The sequence below is a fragment of the Rhinopithecus bieti genome, unplaced genomic scaffold (genome assembly GCF_001698545.2).
Source record: "Rhinopithecus bieti isolate Rb0 unplaced genomic scaffold, ASM169854v2 scaffold_14839, whole genome shotgun sequence".
Classification (NCBI taxonomy): Eukaryota; Metazoa; Chordata; class Mammalia; order Primates; family Cercopithecidae; genus Rhinopithecus; species Rhinopithecus bieti.
The window spans coordinates 125,323-150,560 of NW_016808133.1; the positions used below are offsets into that span (position 1 = coordinate 125,323).

Sequence of the window (25,238 nt, forward strand, 5' to 3'; positions counted from 1 at the left end):
ATAAAATCTGACACTCTTTCATGATAAAATACTCAACAAACTAGGACTAGAAGGGAACTTCATCAGCCTGATAAAGGGTATCTATGAAAAACCCACAGATAACATCATACTTAATGATAAAAGACTAAAAGCTTTCTCCCTAAGATCAGGAGCAAGACAAGGATGCCTACTTTTGCCACTTCTGTTCAACATTGTACTGGAGGTTCTAGACAGAGCAATTAGGCAAGAGACAAAAATAAAAGGCATCAAGATTGGAAAGGAAGTAAAATTACCTGTAGGTGCAGATGACATGATTTTGTATGTAGTAAACCCTAAGGAATCTGCTTTAAAAAAATAAAAACTATTAGAATAGGCCAGGTGTGGTGGCTCACTTCTGTAATCCCAGGACTTTGGGAGGCCAAAGCAGGCAGATCACTTGAGGTCAGGAGTTCGAGAGCAGACTTGCCAAAATGGTGAAACTCCGTTTCTACTAAAAATACAAAAATAAGCCAGGTGTGGTGGTGCATGCCTGTAGTCCCAGCTACTTGGTGGGGCTGAGGCACGAGAATTGCTTGAACCAGGGAGGTGGAAGTTGCAGTGAGCCAAGATACTACCACTCCACTTCAGCCTGGGTGACGAAGTGAGACTGTCTCATAAAAACACAAACAACAACAACGACGAAACAAGGCCGGGCATGGTGGCTCATGTCTGTAATCCCAGCACTTTGGGAGGCTGAGGCTGGCAGATCACCTGAGGTTGGGAATTCGAGACCAGCCTGACCAACATGGAGAAACCCCGTCTCTACTAAAAATACACACACACAAAAAACTAGCTGGGCATGGTGGCGCATGCCTGTAATGCCAGCTACATGGGAGGCTGAGGCAGGAGAATCACTTGAACCTGGGAGGTGACGGTTGCGGTGAGCCAAAATCATGCCACTGCACTCCAGCCTGGGCAACAAGAGTGAGATGCCATCTCAAAAACAGACAAACAACACTATTAAAATAAATAAGAACACTGTCCATGAATGTTCATAGCATTGTTCATAAGAGCCAAAAAAGTGGAGACAACCCAAATGTCCATCAACTGATGAATGAATAAATAAAATGTGGTGTATCCATAGGACAGAATATTACTCAGCAATAAAAAGAAATGAAGCACTGATACTTGCTGCAACATGGACGAACCTTGAAAACATGCTAATTGAAGAAGCATGCTAATTGAAACATGCTAATTGAAAGAGTGGAATTTTATGATTCCATTACATGAAATGTCCATAACAGGCAAATATATACATATAGAAGGTAGATTAGTTGTTGCCTAGGGCCACGGGGGTAGGGTAATTGAGAGTGGCAGGTAATGGATATTGGTTTTGGGGGGAGGTAATAAAAATGTGCTGAACTTGATGGTGGAGATGGTTGCATAACTCCGTGAACATACTGAAAACTTTTCTTTTTCAACTTTTGTTTTAGATACAGGGGGTACATGTGCAGTTTGTTACATGGGAATATTGCATGATGCTGAGATTTGGAGTATGGATCCCGTCACCCAGGTAGTGAACATAGTACCCGATAGGTAGTTCTAAAATTATATTTCAATAAAGTTGTTAAAAGAAGACAATAAGTAATCTCAATTTGCTCAGACAGGTAAAAGTATTGGAAATGAATAAACAATTAGATGTTGTGGTTATGCAAATTTTAAAATCCCAAGGAATAATTAAACCAACTATTGGAACAAATAAGAGTTTGGACACATTGTTAGACACAAAAACAATATAGAAAAGTCAACATTGTCCTCATGTGAAAATGTCAATAAGAAAGTAAAGTTTTGAAAAAGATACTATTCTCCCCAATAACAGCACTTATGGGACCAAGGAATAAACGTATCAAAAAGAGCAAGATCTCAAGCCAGACACAATAGTGCGTATCTGTAACTGAGGCGGGAGAATCGCTTGGGCCTAGGAATTCAAGTCCAGCCTGAACAACACAGCAAGACTCTAACTCTTGAAAAAAAAAAAATGAGCGAGATCTAAAAACAAAATTATAAAGCTTCACTGAAAGCCACAAAAGCCACAAAAGAAGACCTAAAGAAAATGAAGAAATATACCATGTCCATAAATGGGAAAGCTTCATACCATAAAGATGGCACTTCTCCAAATGCTAATTCAGTATAATTAAAATAATAAAATGTTAAAGGCTAACAAGTTGGTTCTAAATTTCAAGGAAGAGAAAAGGAAAGAACCTCAAGACCATTTTGAAGAAAACAAGATGGGAATAGTTGCCCTCTCATTTATTAAAATTCATTATAAATGTATAGTAATTAACAAGTGTTGTATTTGTGCAGGGACACACAAACAGACCAATGGAATAGAAAAGAGAGAGCCTAGAAATAAACCCATGATTCTTATGAGAACTTAATATAATAGAGATGGTGTTGCAAATTGATAGGAAATTTCAAAATAAGCTTCAGATTGATTCCATACCTAAATGGGAAAGAGTAAGCCTTTAAGACTTCTAAAACTTTTAGACAAAACACAAGATAATAAATATATGATTCAGGGTATGGAAGAAGTTCTTAAATAAGACAACAAAAACACAAAAAATGTAAGAAATTTGATGGCATCAAAATTTCTCTATAAAAAAGACAACATACTCTCAACCATAGACCAGGAGAAACTATGTGTAAAGAACTACAAAAAGGAGAGAAGGGGGAATCAGTAGTTTGGGGAAAGACAATTTAACAGAAAAATGTCAAGAATATAAGGGCAAGTAATATATAGACAAAATCTGGGTGGCAAAAGTTTTCATTGTAAAGATATTCACTATTAGATTAAACCTCATCACACTGCCAATACTTGATAGTCTTAGCTCACAAAAATGCGATTTCATATAGGTAAAATTAGTAGCAGTAGGAGATTTAAAAATTAACAGATACCATTGGCCAACTGTGGTGGCTCGTGTCCATAATTCCAACACTTTGCGAGGCCAAGGTAGGAGGGTCACTTGAAGCCATGAGTTCAAGATTAGCCTAGGCAAATGGTGAGACCTCATCTCTACAAAAAATAAGAAAATTAGCCAGGCACAGTGGCCAGTGTCTGCAGTCCCAGCTACTAGGGAGGTAGAGGCAGAAGGATGGCTTGAGCCCAGAAGTCTGAGACTGCAGTGAGCTATGATCATACCACTGCACTCCAGCCTGGGCAACAGAGCAAGACCCTGTCTCCAAAAAAAAAAAAAAAAGAAAGAAAGAAAAAAGAGAGAGAAACCATTAAAAATCCATTAGATTGACTACCAGGACTCACAAAATTATGTGGAAACATAAACTATTAGACAGTTGTAGAAGAAAGCTTAGATTGGTAAAGCACTTTGGCAATATCTAATAAAGCAGAACATACATATACCCCTAAGACCAAGCAACTTCATAATCTTCCTAGAGAAATTCTTACATAGGCACACAAGGAGATAAGCCAAAGATACTGTATTACCCAGAGTCCTCCAGAGAAACAGAACCAGAACCAACAGAGAGAGAGTGAGAAGAGAGAGAGAGAGAGAGAGAGAGAGAGAGAGAGAGAGAGTGTGTGTGTGTGTGTGTGTTTAATTATAAGGAATTGGCTCACAGGATTACAGAGGTTGAAGTAAGTCCCAAGATAGGCAGGTGGCAGGCTGGAGACCCAGGAGAATCAATGTTCAAGTCCAAAGGCCTGAGGACCAGAACAGCTGATGTAATTAATACTTGTAAGTTCCAGTCTAAAAGCCAGTAGGCTCCAGACCCAAGAGCTAGTGTTTCAGTCTGACTCTTTTTTTTTTCCAGGCGGAGTTTTGCTCTTGTTGCCCAGGCTGGAGTGCAATGGCGCCATCTCAGCTCACTGCAACCTCTGCCTCCCGGGTTCAGGTGATTCTCCTGCCTCAGCCTCCTGAAGTAGCTGGGATTACAGGTGCCTGCCACCATGCCCAGCTCATTTTTGTATTTGTAGTAGAGACGGGGTTTCACCATGTTGGCCAGGCTGGTCTTGAACTCCTGACCTCAGGTGATCCACCCACCTCAGCCTCCCAAAATGTGGGGATTACAGGCGTGAGCCACCGCGCCCAGCCAGTCTGAGTCTTAAGGCCAGAAAAGACCAATGTCTCAAGCAGCCAGGGAAGAGGACTTCCCTCTTACTTAGCTTTTGTGTTCTATTCAGGTCTTCGATTGATGAGCAGAGGCCTACCCACATTAGGATGGGCAATCTGCTACATTCAGTCTGTCAATCCAAATGCTAATCTCGTCTGGAAACATCCTCACAGGCACACCCAGAGTAATGTTTGGTCAAAAGCTTGAGTGCCCATGATCCAGTCAAGTGGACACATAAAATTAACCATCACAGATACTCACTTCAGTATTGCTTGTAATATCAAAAACTTGGGCCAGGCATGGTGGCTCACGCCTGTAATCCTAGCAATTTGGAAGGCTAAGGCGGGCGGATTACCTGAGGTCAGGAATTCAAGACCAGCCTGGCCAACATGGTGAAACCCCATCTCTACTAAAAATACAAAAAAAAAAAAAAAAAAGAAAAAATTAGCCGAGCATGGTGGCAGGTGCCTGTAATCCCAGCTACTTGGGAGGCTGAAGCAGGAGAATCACTTGAACCTAGGGGACAGAGGTTGCAGTGAGTCAAGATCACACCACTTCATTCCAGCCTGGGTGAAAGAGCGAGACTCTGTCTCAAAAAAAAAAAAAAAAAAAAAAAAAAAAAAAAAATCAAAAACTTGGAAATAATCTAATTGTCTATTTATTCTACAAATACGCACTAGGCATTCATTATGTGCCGGGGACCATTCAATATGTTTGGGATACACCAGTGAGTAAAAAAGACAGACATTCTTCTCCTTGGCGAGGTTACATATTAATAAAAGAAGACAAACAATAAGCCTAATACCTATGTAGGGTATACATTACTTACGTAATACAGGAAAGCTACTTTCCATAACTTCAAGGATACCATTCATATTATATTCTATGTCAATGCCACCCTCTGCAAATGTGTAAGGCAATAGTGGGGTGGGGAGTGGGTGGCAAGTGACAATTTAAGTTAGAAGATCAAAGTAGGCATTATTAAGTAGGTGACAGAGCGCAAACTTAGATGAAGGAATTATTGTGCAGATACCTGGAGGAAAGAGCAAACCAGGCGGAAGAACCAGACTGTGTAAAGATCCAAAAGCTCGAGGCTGGTGAGACTGTGAAGAGAGCCACGGGGAGGGGGTTAGAATAAGATGAAGTGGAACAAGGGGTAGGCCACTGTAAGGACTTGAGGGCTTTTTAGTCTGAATGAATGAGCAGCCATTACAGAGGTTTAAACAGTGGAGCAAAGTGATCTGATTCCATGTTGAAGGGATCACTCTGGCTACACTTACAGGGAAGCAAGGATGGAAGCAGGAAGCCACTACAGTAATTCAAGTGAGAAATGGTGATGGCTTGGGCCAGAATGATAACAACAATGTTGGGTTCTAGATATATTTTGAATATAGAGCCTATAAAAATCCTGACAGATTGGATGTGGAATGTGAGTTAAAGAGAAGACTCAAGGATAACTCATATTATGCCTGATCAACTGGAAGGATGAAGTTGCCATCAACTGAGAAGTGTGTAACCCATGGAGCAGAGGTTTTTTTAAATTTTTATTTATTTATTTTTGAGACAAAGTCTTGCTCTGTCGCCCACACTGGAGTGCAGTGGTGGGATCTTGGCTCACTGCAACCTCTGCCTCCCGGGTTCAAGCTATTCTCCTGCCTCAGCTTCCTGAGAAGTTGGGATTACAGGCATGCACCACCACGTCCAGATAATTTTTGTATTTTTATTAGAGACAGGGTTTCACCATGTTGGCCAGGCTGGTCTCAAGCTCTCGACATCAGGTGATCCACCCACCTCAGCCTCCCAAAGTGGTGGAATTACAGGTATGAGCCACTGTGCCCAGCCATGGAGCAGGTTTGAGGGGAGAAGACAAGCTGAGTTCTGAACATGTTTACTTTACAGGTATATTACACATTCACATGAAAATGCTGAATTGGGAATTAGGCATCTTGAGTTCCAAATTGGAAATTAGGCATCTTGAAGAGATAGCTGAGCTAGAGTTGTTCAGTGTGTAGATAGTATTTTTTTTTTTAAATAGAGATGGGGTCTATGTTGCCTAGGCCAGATTACAATGGCTACTTACAAGCAAGATCATAGTGCACTACAGGCTCAAACTTCTGAACTCAAGGGATCTTCCTGCCTCAACTTCCCAAGTACTGGGACTACAGGTACACCACCACTCCCAACTAGATAGTATTTAAATCCATGAGACTGTAAAGACCACTATAGGGGGTCTGATGTAGCTAGAGATGAGATTCAAGGATTGAGCCTTGTTAGAAGGTTAAGGACATGAGAAGGAACCGGTAAAGGAGACTGAGGAGCAGCCAGTGAGACAGGAGAAAGACCAAGAGTGTGGTGTCTGGAAGCAACGGGAAAAGTGTCGAGGAGGAAGGAAGGGCCACCCATGTCAATTGCTGCTGACAGGTGGAGTAAGATAAGGACAACAGGTTAAACACTGGACTAAACAATAAAAGACATCTTGAGAAGAGCAGTTCTGACGAAACGTAAGAGACAAGTCTGAGCAAGTTCAAGAGAGCATGAGAGGGGAATCGGATCTGGAAAGTACATACATCTCCTTCAGGCTTTGTTGCAAAGGGGAGCAAGGAAATAAAAGACAGTTGATGGTGAAAGGGGAAGATAAAAGGGCTTTAAGATAGGCAAAATCAAAGTGTTTATATGCTAGCAGGGAGCTGCAATGGAGAGAAAAAAAATGATCATTCAGGATAGAAGTGAGAATTGCTACAGCAGTCCTTGAATAGATGAGTAGGACCTAATTCACAGTGGAGAGGTTGGCTTTAGAGAAAAGCACGAATACTGGTAGGCAAGAAGGCAGAGTATGTGAGTGCAAGTGAGGTCAGTAGATGCGATGAGATTGTGGAAATTTTCCCCCTTATTACTTGGATTCTCTTAGCCATTAGTCACAAAGAAGGGTGGGGAGGAGGAATGGGAGTTAGATGAAACAGGAGACGATGTGCAATATGTAACAGTCATCAATGAGAGAAGAAGAATGAATGGACTAAGGAAACACAGGATGATTATCAGGCAGTATTCGAGACCCACAAGAAATTCATGGTCATAAAGTTAAAATGGGACCAGTCAGTATGGCTACTTTTCCTTTATTTTCTTCAGTGTCAAAGGGGCAGGGAGTAGCTGGAGGATGGATTTAATCTGGGCTGTAGTTTTGCCAGTGTGTATGATGAAGTAAGAGGGGAGCAAGGGAGTTGAAGAGGTATGAAAGGAGTGGTAACGACTGTAATGGAACTGAAGCTGGGATATAAAAGAGACTGCAGAGGGGTTAATGAGCAGGTGAAAGATAATAGGATCGACAGAGTTAAGGTCCCAGTGGGGTCTAAGGACTGTTGAAGCTGGGATACTGGAAAGGGGTAAACTTGAAAGATGAGAAGTGATAAACAGAATGGATGCATAAAATTGAGAACATGAATTGGTAATGTCAGGGTAATGGTAAGGTCTTGAGTATAATCATGAGGGTGAGTAGCAGGAGCTACACTCATCAAGAAAGAAGAGTGTGGCCAGGCGCTGTGGCTCATGCCTGTAATCCCAGCACTTTGGGAGGTGGAGGAAGGTGGATCACTTGAGGTCAGGAGTTCGGGATCAGCTTGGCCAACATGGTGAAACCCCATCTCTACTAAAAATACAAAAATTAGTTGGACGTGGTGGCTCATGCCTGTAATCCCAGCTACTTGGGAGGCTGAGGTAGGAGAATTGTTTGAACCAGGGAGGTGGAGGTTGCAGTGGGCCGGGATCATGCCACTGCACTCCAGCCTGGGTGACAGAAAGGAGGGAGAGTAGTCTGGGGTACATCAGATTACAGGAGAAGGGAAACTGCTAAACTGGTCTATCAGTTTATGTGAGTGCAAGTGATAAACCGATAAAATGATTTATCAATTAAATTGAAAAACTGGTTTACCAATAAACCAGTTTATCAATTAAATGAATTAACTAGAATTGTCAGCTAAAATGGATTAACTAGAATTACACACATTGATGCATATAAATCTCAAAACACTAATATTGAATGAAAAAATCAACTGCAAAAGATACATACACTGACATTATTTATATGTAAAATTTTAAAACCAAACAAAACATAAACTGTTAATGGGTAGATAGTTATATAGTAAAAACATGAAAATGTGTATCAGAAAAATATATATTTGAATTTCTAGTTGGTAGTTGCCTCTGGAGATGGCAGGGTTGGAGTCAGATTCCGTAACATTTTAACTGTTTAAAAATAGCCTGAAATAAATGTAGTTTTAAGAAGTTTAAAGCAACTAGTTGTGGATACTTAGGAAACAAAGTTTCCTGTGTATTCTCACTGTAAGCTCATGACCATGAAATTCTTGTGGGTCTCTTACAAGGCTTCATATGATCTAACTCAAGATCAGGAAGTGATTCCAGCAGCTATTCTCACTGTTTACTAAAGATAAAGTTTCTGGGCTGGGCGGGGTGGCTCACGCCTGTAATCCCAGCCCTTTGGGAGGCCAAGGGGGTGGCTCACAAAGTCAGGAGATAGAGACCATCCTGGCTAACACGGTGAAACCTCATCTCTACTAAAAATACAAAAAATTGGCCAGGCGTGGTGGCACGTGCCTGAAGTCCCAGCTACTTGGGAGGCTGAGACAGGAGAATTGCTTGAACCCGGGAGGCAGAGGTTGCAGTGAGCAGAGATCCCGCCACTGCACTCCAGCGACACAGCAAGACTCCATCTAAAAAAAAAAAAAAGACAAACTTTCTGGCTTCTCTGGTCTACCTTCCACAAACCTGCATCTTTTTACATCTCAAATCCTCAGAAAAGATTGAAGCAAGATGAATAATAACACCAATATTATCTTTGGTTTTAAGCTCTTTACATCAGAGAAAACCTAACAAATGTGCCACCTCTATTTTCAGGCTTGCTCACTGCTTCCCGTTTGAAAGAAAGGGACCCAACAAACACTATCGTCAATTTGTATGGATTTTTCTAGAGATATTCTGTGTTTTTTAACAACATACATATTTTTAATTTTTTTCACACAGTTGTGACATATACAAAATTTGATTTTTTTTAGTTAAAATAGCTTGGATATCTTTTCATAACCATACATGTAGAGCTCTTTTTTTTTTTTGAGATGGAGTTTTGCATTTGTTGCCCAGGCTCAAGTGCAATGGCGTGATCTCGGTTCACTGCAACCTCCACCTCCCAGGTTCAAGCGATTCTCCTGCCTCAACCACCCGAGAAGCTGGGATTACAGGCCCGTGCCACCGCACCCTGCTGATTTTTATATTTTTAGTAGAGATGGGGTTTCACTATGTTGGCCAGGCTGGTCTCGAACTCCTGACCTCAGGTGATCCACCCACCTCGGTCTTCCAAAATGCTGGGATTACAGGCGTGAGCCACCGTGCCCAGCCTGTCTCATTCTTTTTAAACGCTTTACAGTATTTAATTTATAGTTATGCCATAAATTATCTAACTTGTTCTCCATGGAAGGACATTTATATTTCAAACTTTCTGATACTTGAAACAATGCTGTAATGAGTATTTTTTGAATATGTAAATTCACAGATGTATGAATACACTTGGTAGATATTGCCAAAATCCCTCCATATAGGGATCAACATTGATTTCCACTTTTCACAGCAGCATACGAGTGGCCATTTCTCCCAGGTCAACAGAGTGTTCTTGAACTTCAAACTGTACCCCATCTGATAAAGTGGTAAAATAGTTTAAATCTGTAATTATGAGAGAGGTCAGCCATCTTTTCCTATGCTTAAGAACCCTTTGTATTTTATATCTGAAAACTCTCTCTCAATCAGCATTCAGTCAGGAAAACAGAAGGCACTCAAGTATTACACTCAGGAAAGGATTGAACCCAGGTGCTTCCAAAACACTGGAAGGGCTGGAGGAAAGGAAGGTCAGGGAAAGCTGCCAGTGAGTGCAGGAAATCAAGAAGTCACAGGAATGGCAGGAAATCACAGCTGATGATCTCAGCTGCCTGCAGCACTGAGGCAGGTGATTAACAAAATGCACAAGGTCCTGCAGAACCTCACGTATGCGTCCGAACAAGCCTATATACGCCTGCCCGCTGGCTGAAGGAATAAAGGCTTGTTTCTCTTTTGCCTTCCAAATAGTACACGTGCCTCTCATTAGCAGAATGAAAAGAAACCCTCTTAGCAAGAAAATCAAGGAAGTGTGGTTTCCAGGCTTCCAGCTCCTACAATAGAGTTTGGAAAGCAAGTCTGAAGTTGAGTATCAATGGGCAATGCCCAGCACATTAGTTACTTGGTAACTTTTTGGTTACTTGGGATTCATACACATCCTGCTAGCAAGGTTTAAACTTCCAAACATCACCTAATGTGATGCAATCAGGGCATGATAACCTTTTTGCTGAAGGAGACAAAGTCCTGTCAGTTCCTATCTCCATCTCTGATATTCATTCCTTTTAGTGCAATACAACTTGCCTTTGCCATACTATAACTTGAAGGCTAAATTAAAAGGTTAACCAACACTAAACACCCTATATAAAAATAACAAAGTAAAAGGGAGGGAGGAAAAGACACAAATGGCCTATATATATATCAAAGCAAGGAGAAAATAAGCATTGTGACTAATGTCCTTATTGCTGCATCTAGTCCTGAGGTGATAGTTGATATTTATGATTTCCTTCTACTATCCATCCTATGTTCCCTTTCTCTGTATTCAGAACTTCAGTTAATTGAGGTTTTTTTTTTTTTTTTTTTTTTTACCTGGTGGGTGACCCAAATCTTCGTTCCTGAAGAGGCAGTGGCATTAGGATTCTGCCTGTTTGGTGTTGCTAGTCTTTTACCCATTTTACCTCCATACATGGAAGTACTAAGAAGTGTCCCAGAGAAACTCCTGTGTGTGTGCATGTATGTGTGAGATATCAGGTAGACAAAGGCAGCTTTAGAGGCTTTTGTGGGCATTATGGATATGGAAAAAAGTTTTGTATTTTGGGTTCTGTGTTTTTATGTCACCCAGATATTGTTCTGTCATGTTTCATAAGCAACATTTAGGATTTGGAAAATGCAACTGCTTATATTATTCAAAAGATCATTGACAATGGTTACAAACAAGACCTTCCCAGAAAAAAAGTAGACCAGTAAGGATGACTTTTATCTTAAAATCTGAAGATACAACTAAAAATTAACTATAGATATTCCTTTTATTCTGCAAAGGCAAAAAAAAAAAAAGATTTTTCTTGAGACACACAAATTATATATACATAGAAAACAATCAGAATCGGTAATCTCTGAATTAAAATCAGTGTGACTCTACAAAAGGAGAACTTTAGGGGAATAGGGTGCACAACTATGAAACACTCATTCAAGAGAACTTCATTTAGTGTCTGCCGAGATGGGCGGATCACGAGGTCAGGAGATCGAGACCATCCTGGCTAACATGGTGAAACCCTGTCTCTACTAAAAAATACAAAAAACTAGCCGGGTGAGGTGGTGGGCGCCTGTAGCCCCAGCTTCTTGGGAGGCTGAGGCTGGAGAATGGGGTAACCCAGGAGGAGGAGCTTGCAGTGAGCTGAGATCTGGCCACTACACTCCAGCCTGGACGACAGAGCAAGACTCCTTCTCAAAAAAAAAAAAAAAAAAAAAAAAAAAAAAAAAAAAAAAAAAAAAAAAAACATACAAAAGAAAATCCAAATGCTACATAAATCCTGAGAACTGCTTCATCTAGTTAAAATCCTAATAGATTTGGAAAGCCTTTGATGGTGCATGGGACCTTAAGAAAACATCTATGTGATGGCTAACACTAAATGTCAACTTGATTGGATCGAAAGTTACAAAGTATTGATCTTGGGTGTGTCTGTGAGGGTGTTGCCAAAGGAGAGTAACATTTGAGTCAGTTGGTTGGGAAAGGCAGATCCACCCTTAATCCGGATGGGCACAATCTAATCAGCGGCTAGCTTGGCTAGAATATAAGCAGGCAGAAAAATGTGAAAAGAGAGACTGGCCTAGCCTCCCAGCCTACATCTTTCTGCGGTACTGGATACTTCCCACCCTCGAAGTACTGGACTCCAAGTTCTTCAGTTTTGGAACTCGGATTGGCTCTCCTTGCTCCTCAGCCTGCAGACGGCCTATTGTGCGACCTTGTGATCATGTGAGTTAATACTTAATAAACTCCTCTCTCTCTCTCTCTCTCTCTCTCTATTCCATTAGTTCTGTCCCTCTAGAGAACCCTAATACAATCCATACCAGGTGATTCTTAGTTTTAGGTCAAAAATCCATTTGAGAAAGATATGAAAGCCATGAATGTTTCTCTCTAGAGAAACACTCTTTAATGCCAGGCATGCTTGCTCACGCCTGTAATCCCAGCACTTTGGGAGGCCGAGGTGGGTGGATCACCTGAGGTCGGGAGTTCAAGACCAGCCTGCACAACATGGTGAAACCCCACATCTACTAAAAATATAAAATTAGCTGGGCGTGGTGGCGTATGCCTGCAATCCCAGCTACTTGGGAAGCTGAGGCACGAGAATGGCGTGAACCCGGGAGGCAGAGATTGCAGTGAGCTGAGACAGCGTCATTGTACTCCAGCCTGGGCGATAAGAACGAAACTCCGTCTTAAAAAAAGAAAAAAAAAAGTAAGACACACTAACATAATATCAGAATTTCACTCACATAATTTATACAACACAATTGAGTTCTTCCAAATATCACCATGGAGGTGTCATGATTATCCAAGGGTACAACATGAAACATTTTTGTATTCCTCTTATGACAAGGGTTCTTAATCTGGGTTTCAGCAACATAGTTTTAGAGTATCCATAGATGAATTGCAGAGGATCTATGAATCTCCTTACATTATATGCAAAATATAATTACATATGATTATGCATTTTATATAATTGTGGATATAGTCTATCGAATGAGGTATATTCCTGGGAGGCTGAGGCAAGAGGATAACTTGAGCTTGGGGGTTTGAGACCAGCCTGGGCAAAAGAGTGAGACCTTGTCTCTACAAAAAAGAAGGCTGGGTGTCGTGGCTTACACCTGTTACCCCAGCACTTTGGAAGGCCGAGACAGATGGATCAAGTGAGGTCAGGAGCTCGAGACTAGCCTGACCAATATGGTGAAAGCCCAACTCCACTAAAAATACAAAAATTAGGGTGTACTAGTGTGTGACCGTAGTCCCAGCTACTCAGGAGGCTGAGACAGAAGAATTGCTTGAACCCAGGAGGTGGAGGTTGCAGTGAGCCCAGATCGCACCACTGCACTTTTTACTTCCGTATGGTTGGTAGTAACATTCCCACGTTCACTCCTGATTTTAGTAATTTGAGTCTTTTTTTCTTGATCAGTTTAGCCAAAGGTTAATTTTGTTGATCTTTATGAAGAACCAACTTTTGGTTTTGTTGCTATTCTCATTTATTATTATTTTTGGATGGAGTCTCACTTTGTCACCCAGGTTGGAGTGCAGTGGTTCACTGCAACCTCTGCCTCCTGGGTTCAAGAGATTCTCCTGCCTCAGCCTCCCAAGTAGCTAGGAATACAGGCAAGTGCCACCACACCCAGCTAACTTTTGTATTTTATAGTAGAGACAGGGTTTCGCTATTTTGGCCAGACTGGTCTCGAACTCCTGACCTCAGATGATCCACCTGCCTCAGCCCCCTGAAGTGCTGGGATTACAGGCGTGAGCTGCCACGCCCAGCCCTCAATTGTTTTTCTCTTCTGTATTTCATGTTTCTGCTAACATCTTTATTACCTTTCTTCTGCTTGTTTTGTGGTTTAGTTTGCTCTTTTCTGATTTCTTAAGGTTGAAGTTTAGGTTATTAATTTGAAACCTTCTTTAAATGCAGGCATTTAAAGCTATAAAGTTCCATCTGAGCACAGCTCCACTGCATCCCATATGCTATTGTGTATCAACTTTTTCTTTCCATTCACCTCAAAGTATTTTCTAATTTCCCTGTGACTTTATCTTTGACCCACTGGTTACTTAGGAGTACATTGCTGAAGTTCCACCTATTAGCAAATTATACCACTTTCCTTCTATTGATTTATAGTTTCATTCCATTGTGGTAAAAGAACACGTTTTATATGATTTTAGTATTTTTAAATTGATTGAGACATGTTTTGTGGTCTGAAATTTTGCAAAGAATGTTTCATGTGCACTTGAGAAAAATATGTATTCTGCTGTTCGGTGGAGCATTCTGTATATATGTCTGTTCAATCCAACTGGTCTACGGAGTGGTTCAAGTTCCTTACTGATCTTCTGTCACGGTGTCCTAGCCATTGGAAGTGGGGTACTGAAGTCTAGAATGATTACTGTTGAATTGTCTATTTCTCTCCACTTAAATTTTGCTTTATGTATTCTGGGGCTGTTAGAAATGTGTGTACATGTATACACACACATACATAATTGTTACGTATTCTTGATGGGTTGAGTCTTTTATTATATGTTGTTTCTAGCAAAAAAATAATTTTCTTAAAGTCTATTTTGTTGGATATTTTTCATATAGCCACGCTAGCTCTCTTGGTTATTGTTCGCATGGAATATCTTTTTCCATCCTTTTACTTTCAATCTACTTGTGTGTCTGAATCTAAAGTAAGTCTTATGTAGACAATAAAGGGATGGGATTAAATTTTAAAATCTGTTCTGCCAATCTAATTTAAATATCATCTTTGTTTGAGGCACCTTCAGAAAGCCCCATGGCTCTCATTGTATACTTTAAAAATCACTGATGGAGGCTGTGCATGGCGGCTCACACCTGGAATCCCAGCACTCTGGGAGGCTGAAGTGGGAGGATCACTTGAGGTCAGGTGTTTGAGAACAACCTGGCCAACATGATGAAAACCCCATCTTACTAACAACAGAAAATTAGCCAGGCATGGTGGCACGTGCTTGTAATCCCAGCTACTCAGGAGGCTGAGGAAGGAAAATCGCTCGAATCCAGGAAGCAAGTGGAGGTTGCAGTGAGTCGAGATCACGCCACTGCACTCCAGCCTGGGCAATAGAGAGCGACTCAGTCTAAAAAAAAAAAAAAAAATTTCACGGATGTAATACGTGCCAGAAATTATTTATGAAAGAAATAACCCAATATTCTTTCAGAATTTTGTCAGCAACTTACCATATGACCTAGAACCAGTTTTTCTATTAAAGGTGAAAAATGTTACCACACGATGCCATCATAGAAAGCATTTTAAAAGTGAGACACTCACAGTTGGCGTAACACCCACAGTATTAGTGTGATGGGAACTGTGGAGATGTATCAGTAGCAACGGCACCAACTCACCTGCAGTGAGCTGACTGCCTACCCAAAGTCCCCTTCTCCTCTAATAGCAAAGCCCTGATTCAGTTTATCACGTTTGCCTTTCTCCCCTAGGAAAAATCCACTGGTGTATTATTATTATATACTCTTTTTCCAAGGACTGGTTTAGAGCAATGTAAATGTTATCCAATCCGGTCAATGAAATGTGAAGAGATGTCTTCCCTGAGAGCTTATGGAAAAGATTTTCTCTCTCTTAAAAGCACAAGAAGTCTCTACCCTCTTATGTTAAACAGTGTCAAGTCTTCATGATGCCTGGAAATGCAGCAACTATCCTGCAATCAATAATGGAGTTCATTTGAGAGCATAATGACAGAAGAAAGAATTCTGGGTCCCTGATGACGTCACTGAGCAACTGAGTCAACCTGGTTAGAAAACGTCCCTACCTCTAGCCTTTAAAGAAAGAATCCCCAATATTTAGCTATTCTACATTAGGTTTCTTGTTTTAACCAAAAATTCTACAACAGTTTTATTAAGTATTTCTCAGTATCATCAAACAATAAGCTTAATTGCTATATTGTAATATTTTATTCAAAAGACTTCCATTTTAACCATCTGTAAAACATTTAGCCATCCATTATTATTGGACTTTTAACATTATAAATTTCACTTCAAGTGGTAGAAGGAACAAAAAATATGTGATGGGACTTTCGGCAGTATATCTTAGAATAGATATTCTAATAAATATTTGTATTAAAGATGAAAAATATTACCGCACACAATGCCATCATAGTAAGCATTTTAAAGTGAGACACTTGGAGTATGTTTAGATTGTCTCCCATCCTGTAGTGAGTTGACTACAGGTGAGTTGGGAAACCAAAAAAGCCACCATTACTAACACAAACAAACAGAATTTACTAGGCATGTCTATATTTTATTTTCTTTAGGTGTTTTTCTGGAAAATTACATTTTCAAGGAATCAGCCCTTACAAACAGAGCTAATCTTTCAAAAAATAAAACCCAGTATCTAGATTCTCAAAACTTACAAAACCAACTGAAAATGTCTGGTTGTCATGCTGAAGTCAATTTCACATCACAAGTAATCATCTATAACTAATTTCAGTAGGCAAATTCCAATTCTAAATATTACTAATGATTACCATTGTTATTCTCAACTGTGTTGACAATTGTCTTATTGCTGAATTGTTCATAATACATTTTCTTTGGCAACTTTATTAACACCACGGGACAACTAAAGGTCTGGATTAACTTAGTATTTCAAAACTTCATTATAATTATTTAAATGTAAATGCTAGACTTAAATTATTTAAATTTAAATGCTAGATTTAAATTATTTAATTTTAATAAAATTTAAATTTAAATGCTAGAATAGGAAAGCCTCCAAACATGCCTAATATAACAAAAACAAAAATTGCTAAATAATCACTACTAAAAGCATTTCCATTGTATGTACAAGCATATAATTCAACTTAACTTTACCAACAAAAATATTATAATTCAGCTCCAATTCTCTATCAGGCCTTCTGTGATAAAAAACAAAAAAATAAATGGAGAAAGTAACATCTGGGCACCTGTCAAATTTTTATGGAAGGTTGTTTTGTATAAATTTTAAATGGCTTAAAATCAGATAGAATGTGAATTTTTCACTATAACACTTTATAAACTTGTACTTTATTTATTTTTTTTGGATGGAGTCTTGCTCTGTTGCCCAGGATGGAGTGCAGTGGTGCGATTTCGGCTCACTGCAACCTCTGCCTCCCGGGTTCAAGCGATTCTCCTGCCTCAGCCTGCCAAGTAGCTGGGATTACAGGCACATGCCACCACGCCCAGCTAATTTTTGTATTTTTAGTAGAGACGGGGTTTTGCCATGTTGGTCAGGCTGGTCGTGAAATCCTGACCTCGTGATCTGCCTGCCTTGGCCTCCCAAAGTGCGGGGATTATAGGTGTGAGCCACCACGCCCAGCCTAAACTTGTATTTAAATTATATATTGATAGCTTATTCATTTTTAATTCTTGTTCCATGGAATAAGCCTATTTTTGAGGCTTGGCACAATATTAACAAGAAATTTAAACAGGAAGCTCAAGACCAGAAGTTTAACTAAAAAATCTTTTCTATATATAATAAAATCACCAACTTAAATTACAAATTGCTTCCACTAAAATTATCACTCCAAACTTCAGAAAAGTAAATTAAGATAGGTTATGGCAAAAAGTGCACTGTGAAGCATGTTCACATTACAAAGATAAATGATAAAGGTTAACCAGCAAAAATTCAAAAAGGCATATATGCAAACATCTGTATGCAAACTTTCATGAATAAGATATAAGAAATGATTCATTTGGCTGATTTTATGTACAGCTTGTATACAATTTAAAACAAGTACAACTGGATATGTTTCTATGTAAAAGCCACAATAAAGTTAAATGAAATACTAAATAAGTCTTACAAATTGGTCTCTTAGGAGTTCTCAAAAGAATTAGTAACTGAATAATGTTATTCTAAGAAATACCCTCTTCTTGATCTATCATTTCTGTTTTAACTGAAAACACATCTGCCAACATATGTTTTGGAATTTCTGACCCTCTGACTTTCAAGGCATAACAAGCATTCTCCACTTTGGCCAAACTTTGTTTCAAGGTATACAGCTTCTTAGAGACCTCGTAAGGTCCAGTGTTGCCAATGAATGAAAACCCATCATAAACTTGACGTAAAAACTGGCTCACTTCAAAGGGGGTGTCAATGTCCCCATTCCCCACACTGTTAATACACATCCGCATCAATTCTCCAGTTAAGTCAGCCACTCCCAGAAGGTAATCGACAGGTGTGACTCTCAGTCTCCAAGTACCAAACTGCTCATCCTGTGTATCAGAGGAAGGCTGGTTTAAAAAAAAAAAAACAAAAGACTGTGAAAAAGAGTGAATATAGCATGTATCACATTTATTACAGAAGTACAAAATCAATAGCAAATCAGTCATACTAATTTTTTCTAAATAAAATAAATCTATTTTGCTTAATAACCATTTGGGATGTTACAGGAGGAATCTGTGCCCTGGGTAGTGAATTGAACCACACGACTTCAAGATACTTTTGAAATGTATCATTATGAAACCAACTATTTCCAACTCCACTTGACGTACAAAATAAAAATATTCTTAAATAAGGCTTAATAACTTTATTGCAGGACAATTACTTACTTAAATGGAAAATCATACGGCCCTCCAAGTGTGTGATCCATTAATGTTTTCCTAAGTTGCTCAGTCTTTTTCTGGCCTCTTATCTTTCCCTACTCAGCACTGACCATCACAATTTATTATTCTCTCACTGCATCCTCAATTCCCTTAGACTGCTGTATTTTCTACTGCACCTACCCAGCAAAAACAGAATCCTCAATCAACACTAAAATCTACTCATTAGTCCTTTATTCAGGTGGGTGAGTACCACTCACCGAGTTAAAAAATGGTAATCACAACTGCAGAGTTTGTACCGCTACAAATTACTCTCCAATCCTTTTACTTATCATTAGATGGTTCTCTCTCCAGCCTCTTCAAACACGATTTCAAACCTTTCACCCTCAGTGCTCTACTCAAATCCCAAACCTCTTCACTTTCAGTAGACAAGCTTGCCCGACTTCACTGACCTGGTCTCATTTGCCAGCTTACCTAGCACAATTTCTCACAACTGCCTTTATCCCTACCAAAAAAAAAAAAATTTATATCCACACCCATCTTTACCTTCTATCCTCCAGTCTCAGATGATGAGTTGTCCCTCCTCTTGTTTGAGGTTAACTCTTCCAAATGACCTTGACCCATCTCCTCCCACCTCTTCCAGGACCTTGCTTCATAAGGTGTATGCCCTTGGGCAAGTTATTTCATCTCTCTAAACCTCAGTTTCCTCATCTGTAAAATGGGATAACAGTACCTACCTCAGAGGTTTAAGGATTAAATGAGATAACATTTACCAAGTTCTTGGCATAATGCCCAACACAAAGTAAATATTCAACAAATGCTAGCTGCTATCATGATTACTATCATCATGAAATCTCTCTCCACATCAATTTCCCTCTATTGAATTCTTTCTGGTAGAGACAATGCCTAAATTGCTATTAAAAGACTGTATGTATAAAAGGGTAGTTGAAGTTGCAGTTACATCAAAGGACATTTTAGGTAGTGGGAACTACAAAGGTGTGCAGGTAAGATTTGTGCATTTGAGGAACTAATAATTCTTTTGATTAAAGTTTAAAGGAAGTTACATAAATGTAAGCTGAGAAGAGGGAGATAGCTTTATTAAGATCACACTCTTTGCTATGTATCTAATATATGACTCCTAACACTGAACTCTGCAGAGACCATCTGGTGCAACGTCCTCATCGTTTAGCATAAGAAATCAGGCCAGAGAAACATCACAGGTAATATGATGTTGAGCTATGGGAATATGATGTTGAGCTATGGGAATATGATGTTGAGCTATGGGAATATGATAGCTAGTTAGTGGCACTATTGTTTCCAATCTATTTTTCTGCACATTTGAAATTTTTCACAAAGTTTTAAAATAAAATTAAATAGTTTTGACAACATTCTCAACAGGCAAGTCAGAGCAAAATACCTTTCCCAATCAAATTCCCAAAATTTTCAGCACCACGCATCTTTAGCACTAAAACTTATTTATGAACATAGTCTTAATTTGAAACTTGTGTATGAATATCATAGCCCCATAATCTTAAAATAATCTAGTACCTAAGTCCTGAAAACAGTACTCTGACTCTCAATTTTCTGGCCTTTTCCCCAATATTTTCATTTTGATACAGAGAGAACTTTAAAGGAAAGTGTGGTAACTTCCCTAATATTATGTGAGAAGCAGGGTCAAATAGGCCTACTTTACTTCTTTGTGTAATTCAGTCTACACTATACGAATAAAAAATATGAAGAAATTTTACTTCTCAAAATAAATTTCCTCCTTAATACACTTTATATAATTTAAAAAGTTAATACATGGCTTCCTTAAAGTAAGTTATACCTGTCATGCCAAATTAGTCTCATTTGTTTTAATATTTTAGCTGATATTCAAGAAAATATTATTTCTACAGTGTCTTCCATCTCCTGCCTACCTATCCTGAATATATGGTGTTTTAAAAGTAATTTTAAAAGACAAAAAAGAAGAAAATTTAAAATTTTATTTAATTTGATCTTTAAGTGTACTGGTATCTCTGAAAGTATCAAATAGTCAATACAGCTTACCTTATTGCCTGAATGTTATATCTTGAAACCCAGAAGGAAAAAAATAGTATTTGTTTAAAAGTCAAACTGCAAAGTTTTTTTTCTTAATTCAGAAAAGCTACATAAATCTCAGATAAAAGCATTATTGAGAAAATAATTAACAGCTCTCACTATATAAAAACTACTTTATAACAGGAAACTACTGAGCACTCCCGTGTCAGGTGCTATATACAATGTATATTACGTGTCAGGTGCTGCTGTATATTGTCTAATTAATAACCTTTAAGTCAAATCCTTTAAAACAACCCTTTGAGGTAGGTACCTGATGCAAGGGATCCCTGTAGCACACTGTGAGAGGTGCTGGGAGAGCAGACAAGGGCACAGGCTTGGATTCAAAACCTAACTTCAAATCTTAGCTCTGCTACACTTTTTAGTTGTGTGGCTTCTGGTAAGTTACTTAACCTCTCTAAAAGCCTGTTTCTTTCTGTGTAAAATTAGAGTAATAATGCTTACCACATACGGTTAATACAAGGATTAAATAAGATAGTGCTTATAAAGGGCAGGTGAAAAGTAGTAAAACCAAAAGAGGACTTAGAGTAAGCACTCCATACTGCTTTAGGTAAAGAGCATTACTTTCCCAATATGCCCAGAGTTGTTCTTGTTCTATCCACTAACTGAAATATTTAAAAGAGACCATTTCCTAGTTGAGACTCTACAAAACCACACTTTAGAAAGAACATTCTCATCTCAGTCTTAGCATAAGCCAATAAATCTACTAGAATCATCATACTGTTACACAAATTATATCATAAATGTGAAATAAACTTTAAATTCTCACAGTTTTATTTTCTTTCCCATTGTCGTCAGTCGTAAATATCAATTGTTTATTAATTTCATCCATACTAATTAATGATCGTGTTTTGATGAAGTGTTGAAAAGAGACAGCTTCCACATATTCCTGTAGTCCTGAAAACACGACAAAGAAAATTAACTAAGAATAAGCACTTAATTAGTAAGAATGTCATAATAAAAAACTTCAAATTGATCAGCATCTAGCTCAAAAAAAAAGCTTAATGGATGCCTACTATAATGCCAGTACTAGACTAGATACTTGGAATAGAAAGAATGGCATGGAGGCTGGGCGCGGTGGCTCACGTCCGTAATCCCAGCACTTTGAAAGGCCAAGGTGGGTGGATCACTTCAGGTCAGGAGTTCGAGACCAACCTGACCAACATAGCAAAACCCCATCTCTACTAAAAATACAAAAATTAGCTAGGTGTGGTGACGGGCACCTGTAATCTCAGTACTAGGGAGGCTGAGGCAGGAGAATCACTTGAACCTGGGAGGCGAAGGCTGCAGGCTGCAGTGAGCTGAGATCATGCCACTGCACTCCAGTTTGCAACGAGAGCAAAACTCCATCTCAAAAAAAAAAAAGAATGGCACAGATGGTGGGAACTGGCACTGAACAGAGCAAACATTCCTGTGACAGCTCATATATAAATGTATTCAGTTTCTTCTTTCTACATCCTAAGTCATTAGTCTTAAAATTCTACTTTTTCCTACAGAGAGAAATATCAAAGATTTTAGGTTTTTTTTTTTTTTTTTTTTTTTTGGAGACAGAGTTTTGCTCTTGTTGCCCAGGCTGGCACGATCTTGGCCTTGGCTGACTGCAACCTCCGCCTCCCGGGTTCAAGCTATTCTCCTGCTTCAGCCTCCGGAGAGTAGCTGGGACTACAGGTGCCCACCCCTACGCTTGGCTAATTTTTGTATTTTTCGTAGAAACGAGATTTCACGATGTAGGCCAGGCTGGTCTTGAACTCCTGACCTCAGGTGATTCGCCCACCTCAGGCCTCCCAAAGTGCTGGGATTACAGGCATGAGCCACTGTGCCCAGCCAGAAAAAAAAAATTTTTAAGAGTTTAAGTAATAAGGATTTAAGAAAAGTCTATTCTTGCTGGGCGCGGTTGGCTCACGCCTATAATTCCAGAACTTTGGGAGGCCGAGGTGGGTGGATCACCTGAGGTCAGGAGTTCGAGACCATCCTGGCCAACATGGCAAAACCTCGTCTCTACTAAAAACACAAAAAAAATTAGCCAGGTGTGGTGGCAGGAGTCTGTAATCCCAGCTACAGCTACTCGGGAGGCTGAGGCAGGAGAATCGCTTGAACCTGGAAGCCGGAGCTTGCAGTGAGCCGAGATCGTGCCACTGCACTCCAGCCTGGGGTACAAGAGCGAGACTTCGTCTCAAAAAAAAAAAAAAAAAAGAAAGGCCTATTCCATAAATTTTGATAGACTTTAATAAAATTATACAAATTAATTTTGTTGCATTTTGCTGGTTAATGAAGCAATGATTCAAACAAATGAGACACAAAATTAAGAATCATTTGGGATGGGCACGATGGCTCACGCCTGTAATCCCAGCACTTTGGGAGACTGAGGCGGATGGATCACAAGGTCAGGACATTGAGACCATCCTGGCTAACACAGTGAAACCCCCATCGCTACTAAAAATACAAAAAAACTAGTCAGGCATGGTGGCAGGCACCTGTAGTCCCAGCTATTCGGGAGGCTGAGGCAGGAGAATGGCGTGAACCCGGGAGGCGGAGCTTACAGTGAGCCAAGATAGCGCCACTGCACTCCAGCCTGGGCGACAGAGTGAGACTCTGTCTCAAAAATAAATAAATAAATAAATAACATTTTAAAAAAAACCAATCATTTGGATCTTTCTTAAAGTTTTAATAGGCAAAATCACTTTAAGTAATGTAGGTAGAAGTGTCAAAATACTGTTTATCTCTTAATAGTTCAAAATGGATCTAAGACTGGGTAACTCCTTTCTGTTTTGGTAGTTTAAACAAAAAAGAGCTATGCAATACAGTTTTGTACAAGATAGAAACAACTCTTGAAAAGTAAATTTTGGTAAAGATCAAAATATAACTATAGTTTTAAAATTTTTTATATAAATGTAAAGGCCACACGTGCAATTTTGTTACATGTCTACTGTACTATACTTTTCCAAGTGTTTTAAGACAACTACATTCTATAGCCACAATTTGCAATATTATTTTATTATGTCTTAATCTAAAAGGTGATACAGGGAAAAAACATTTCTTAATTATAATTATTGTTAGGTTAAGAAACTTTGTCTTTTTAAGGGTTTGTTGTAAAAAGAGCAAGAGAATACATTTCTGATTATGCAAAGAAAACTCAGAACTTAACAGGATCATAATACTTAAGTTCTCTAACATTTTTTATGACAGAATCCTGCTACTTACAAATCTCCCCCATCTGACACTACACTTCTGGTCTGCCGGCAACAGTGTTGGGGAGGCTAATAGCTGTAGTATCATCACATCAAACGCCAGGCAAAGGTCAAGGATACCAGGGAAAATGGGTGACCCTGGTTTTGGTAGCACTACGAGGAAACTTAACTAAATGAAAATATCCTGACTCATTCTGAGCTGCAAATGATGCCCAAATATAGGTCAGAAGGGATAATTTGTTTAACAAACCATAATGTTCTGAGCAATTAAACATTAACAAGATTAAGTTTAACAAAAGAGATGATGTCATTTATATTTATAATTTAAAATTTTTAATTAAATGTTTAATTTTTTGAATTATTAGTTTCATGAATAGGTGACACCATCCAGTTCCCCCCTCAAAGAAAATCGCTCATTTCCTTCTAAAGATACTTCATGCACAAAAAAGCAAATAGCAAAACGTAAAGATCAATAATCACATCTCTATGCTCTAATGTGGCTAGCCTCTTATGAGCTAAACAAGAAGACATGCACAAAGATTTACATATAAGGATGTTCGTCATTGCGACAAAAAAATTTTTTAAAGTTAGAAGACCAGTAATAGGTGTATCGCTTGCCAATTTTTGTCTTAGTTCCATTATTTCAGAAAAAAGAGGTGGATGCTTAAAGCATGTCTCCTATGCCAGCTGGCAATATATTAAGCTTTGTTGGTACAGGGTGCTAGGTCCTCAAAGAAGTGTAAAGGAAAGAGCTCTCTGCCTGGTTCTGCTGTGCCCCTCTTCACAGCCCTCTGAGTGTGGGGCAGCCAGCATTTCAAGGTGGCCAGCAGCAGGTAGTACCTGCCTGGGGACAGCTTCTTTTGTACTCCAGAGAATGCCTTTCCAGTAAACTGCCTCCTTGGGCAGGGAATTCCTTTCCATGGCACTTCCCATGGACAGCTTCCCAGAGGTTCATCAGCACAACAGCCCAGCAAACGTCTCTGCCATCTGATGGGCCATGCCCACACTCTCCAGCATGGTCTGGACCTCATCCTGTGAAGGGTGAGGGTGGGGTTCTACCAAATTTACTTCCTTGGGTGCTCTGCCTCCACCCTAGGGGTAGAGGCTGCTCACTCTATATGAGATTCCAGTACTCTTTAGAGTTCTCTTTTATAATCCCCTATACAGTTAATAAGTCTGTATGTTGTATTTAACTTTCCCTGTTCATATTACTAATTTCTGTTTCCTGTGTGGACCCTGATGAATACAATAGGGAATTAGGAAAATAAATAATGGTATTACTTCTTCAGCCCTATTACCTATAGAAGGTGTTCCATTTTCTGTGGCCAGTCACTGTATTAGGTTCAGGATCAAGATTCAGTACCAGCTGGGAGCCTCAGATGAATTTTCCCTTTAACGTACTAGGTGTTCCCACTTTATGTTCTATACTGAATGC

At 39.3% G+C, this 25,238-nt stretch overlaps 1 protein-coding gene across 1 annotated transcript in view; it reads right to left on the minus strand.

Annotated features, from left to right (window-relative positions):
* Nucleotides 1–16,224: 16,224 nt before the first annotated feature.
* TSNAX (translin associated factor X) overlaps nt 16,225–25,238 on the minus strand; it is a 38,980-nt gene continuing 29,966 nt past the window's right edge. The window contains exons 5-6 of the mRNA XM_017885615.1: nt 21,385–21,512; nt 16,225–18,209 (exon numbers count right to left, since the gene is read on the minus strand). Of these exons, the coding sequence (XP_017741104.1) occupies nt 17,832–18,209; nt 21,385–21,512 (506 nt within the window). The 3' untranslated portion in view covers nt 16,225–17,831. The remainder of the gene's footprint in view (nt 18,210–21,384; nt 21,513–25,238) is intronic.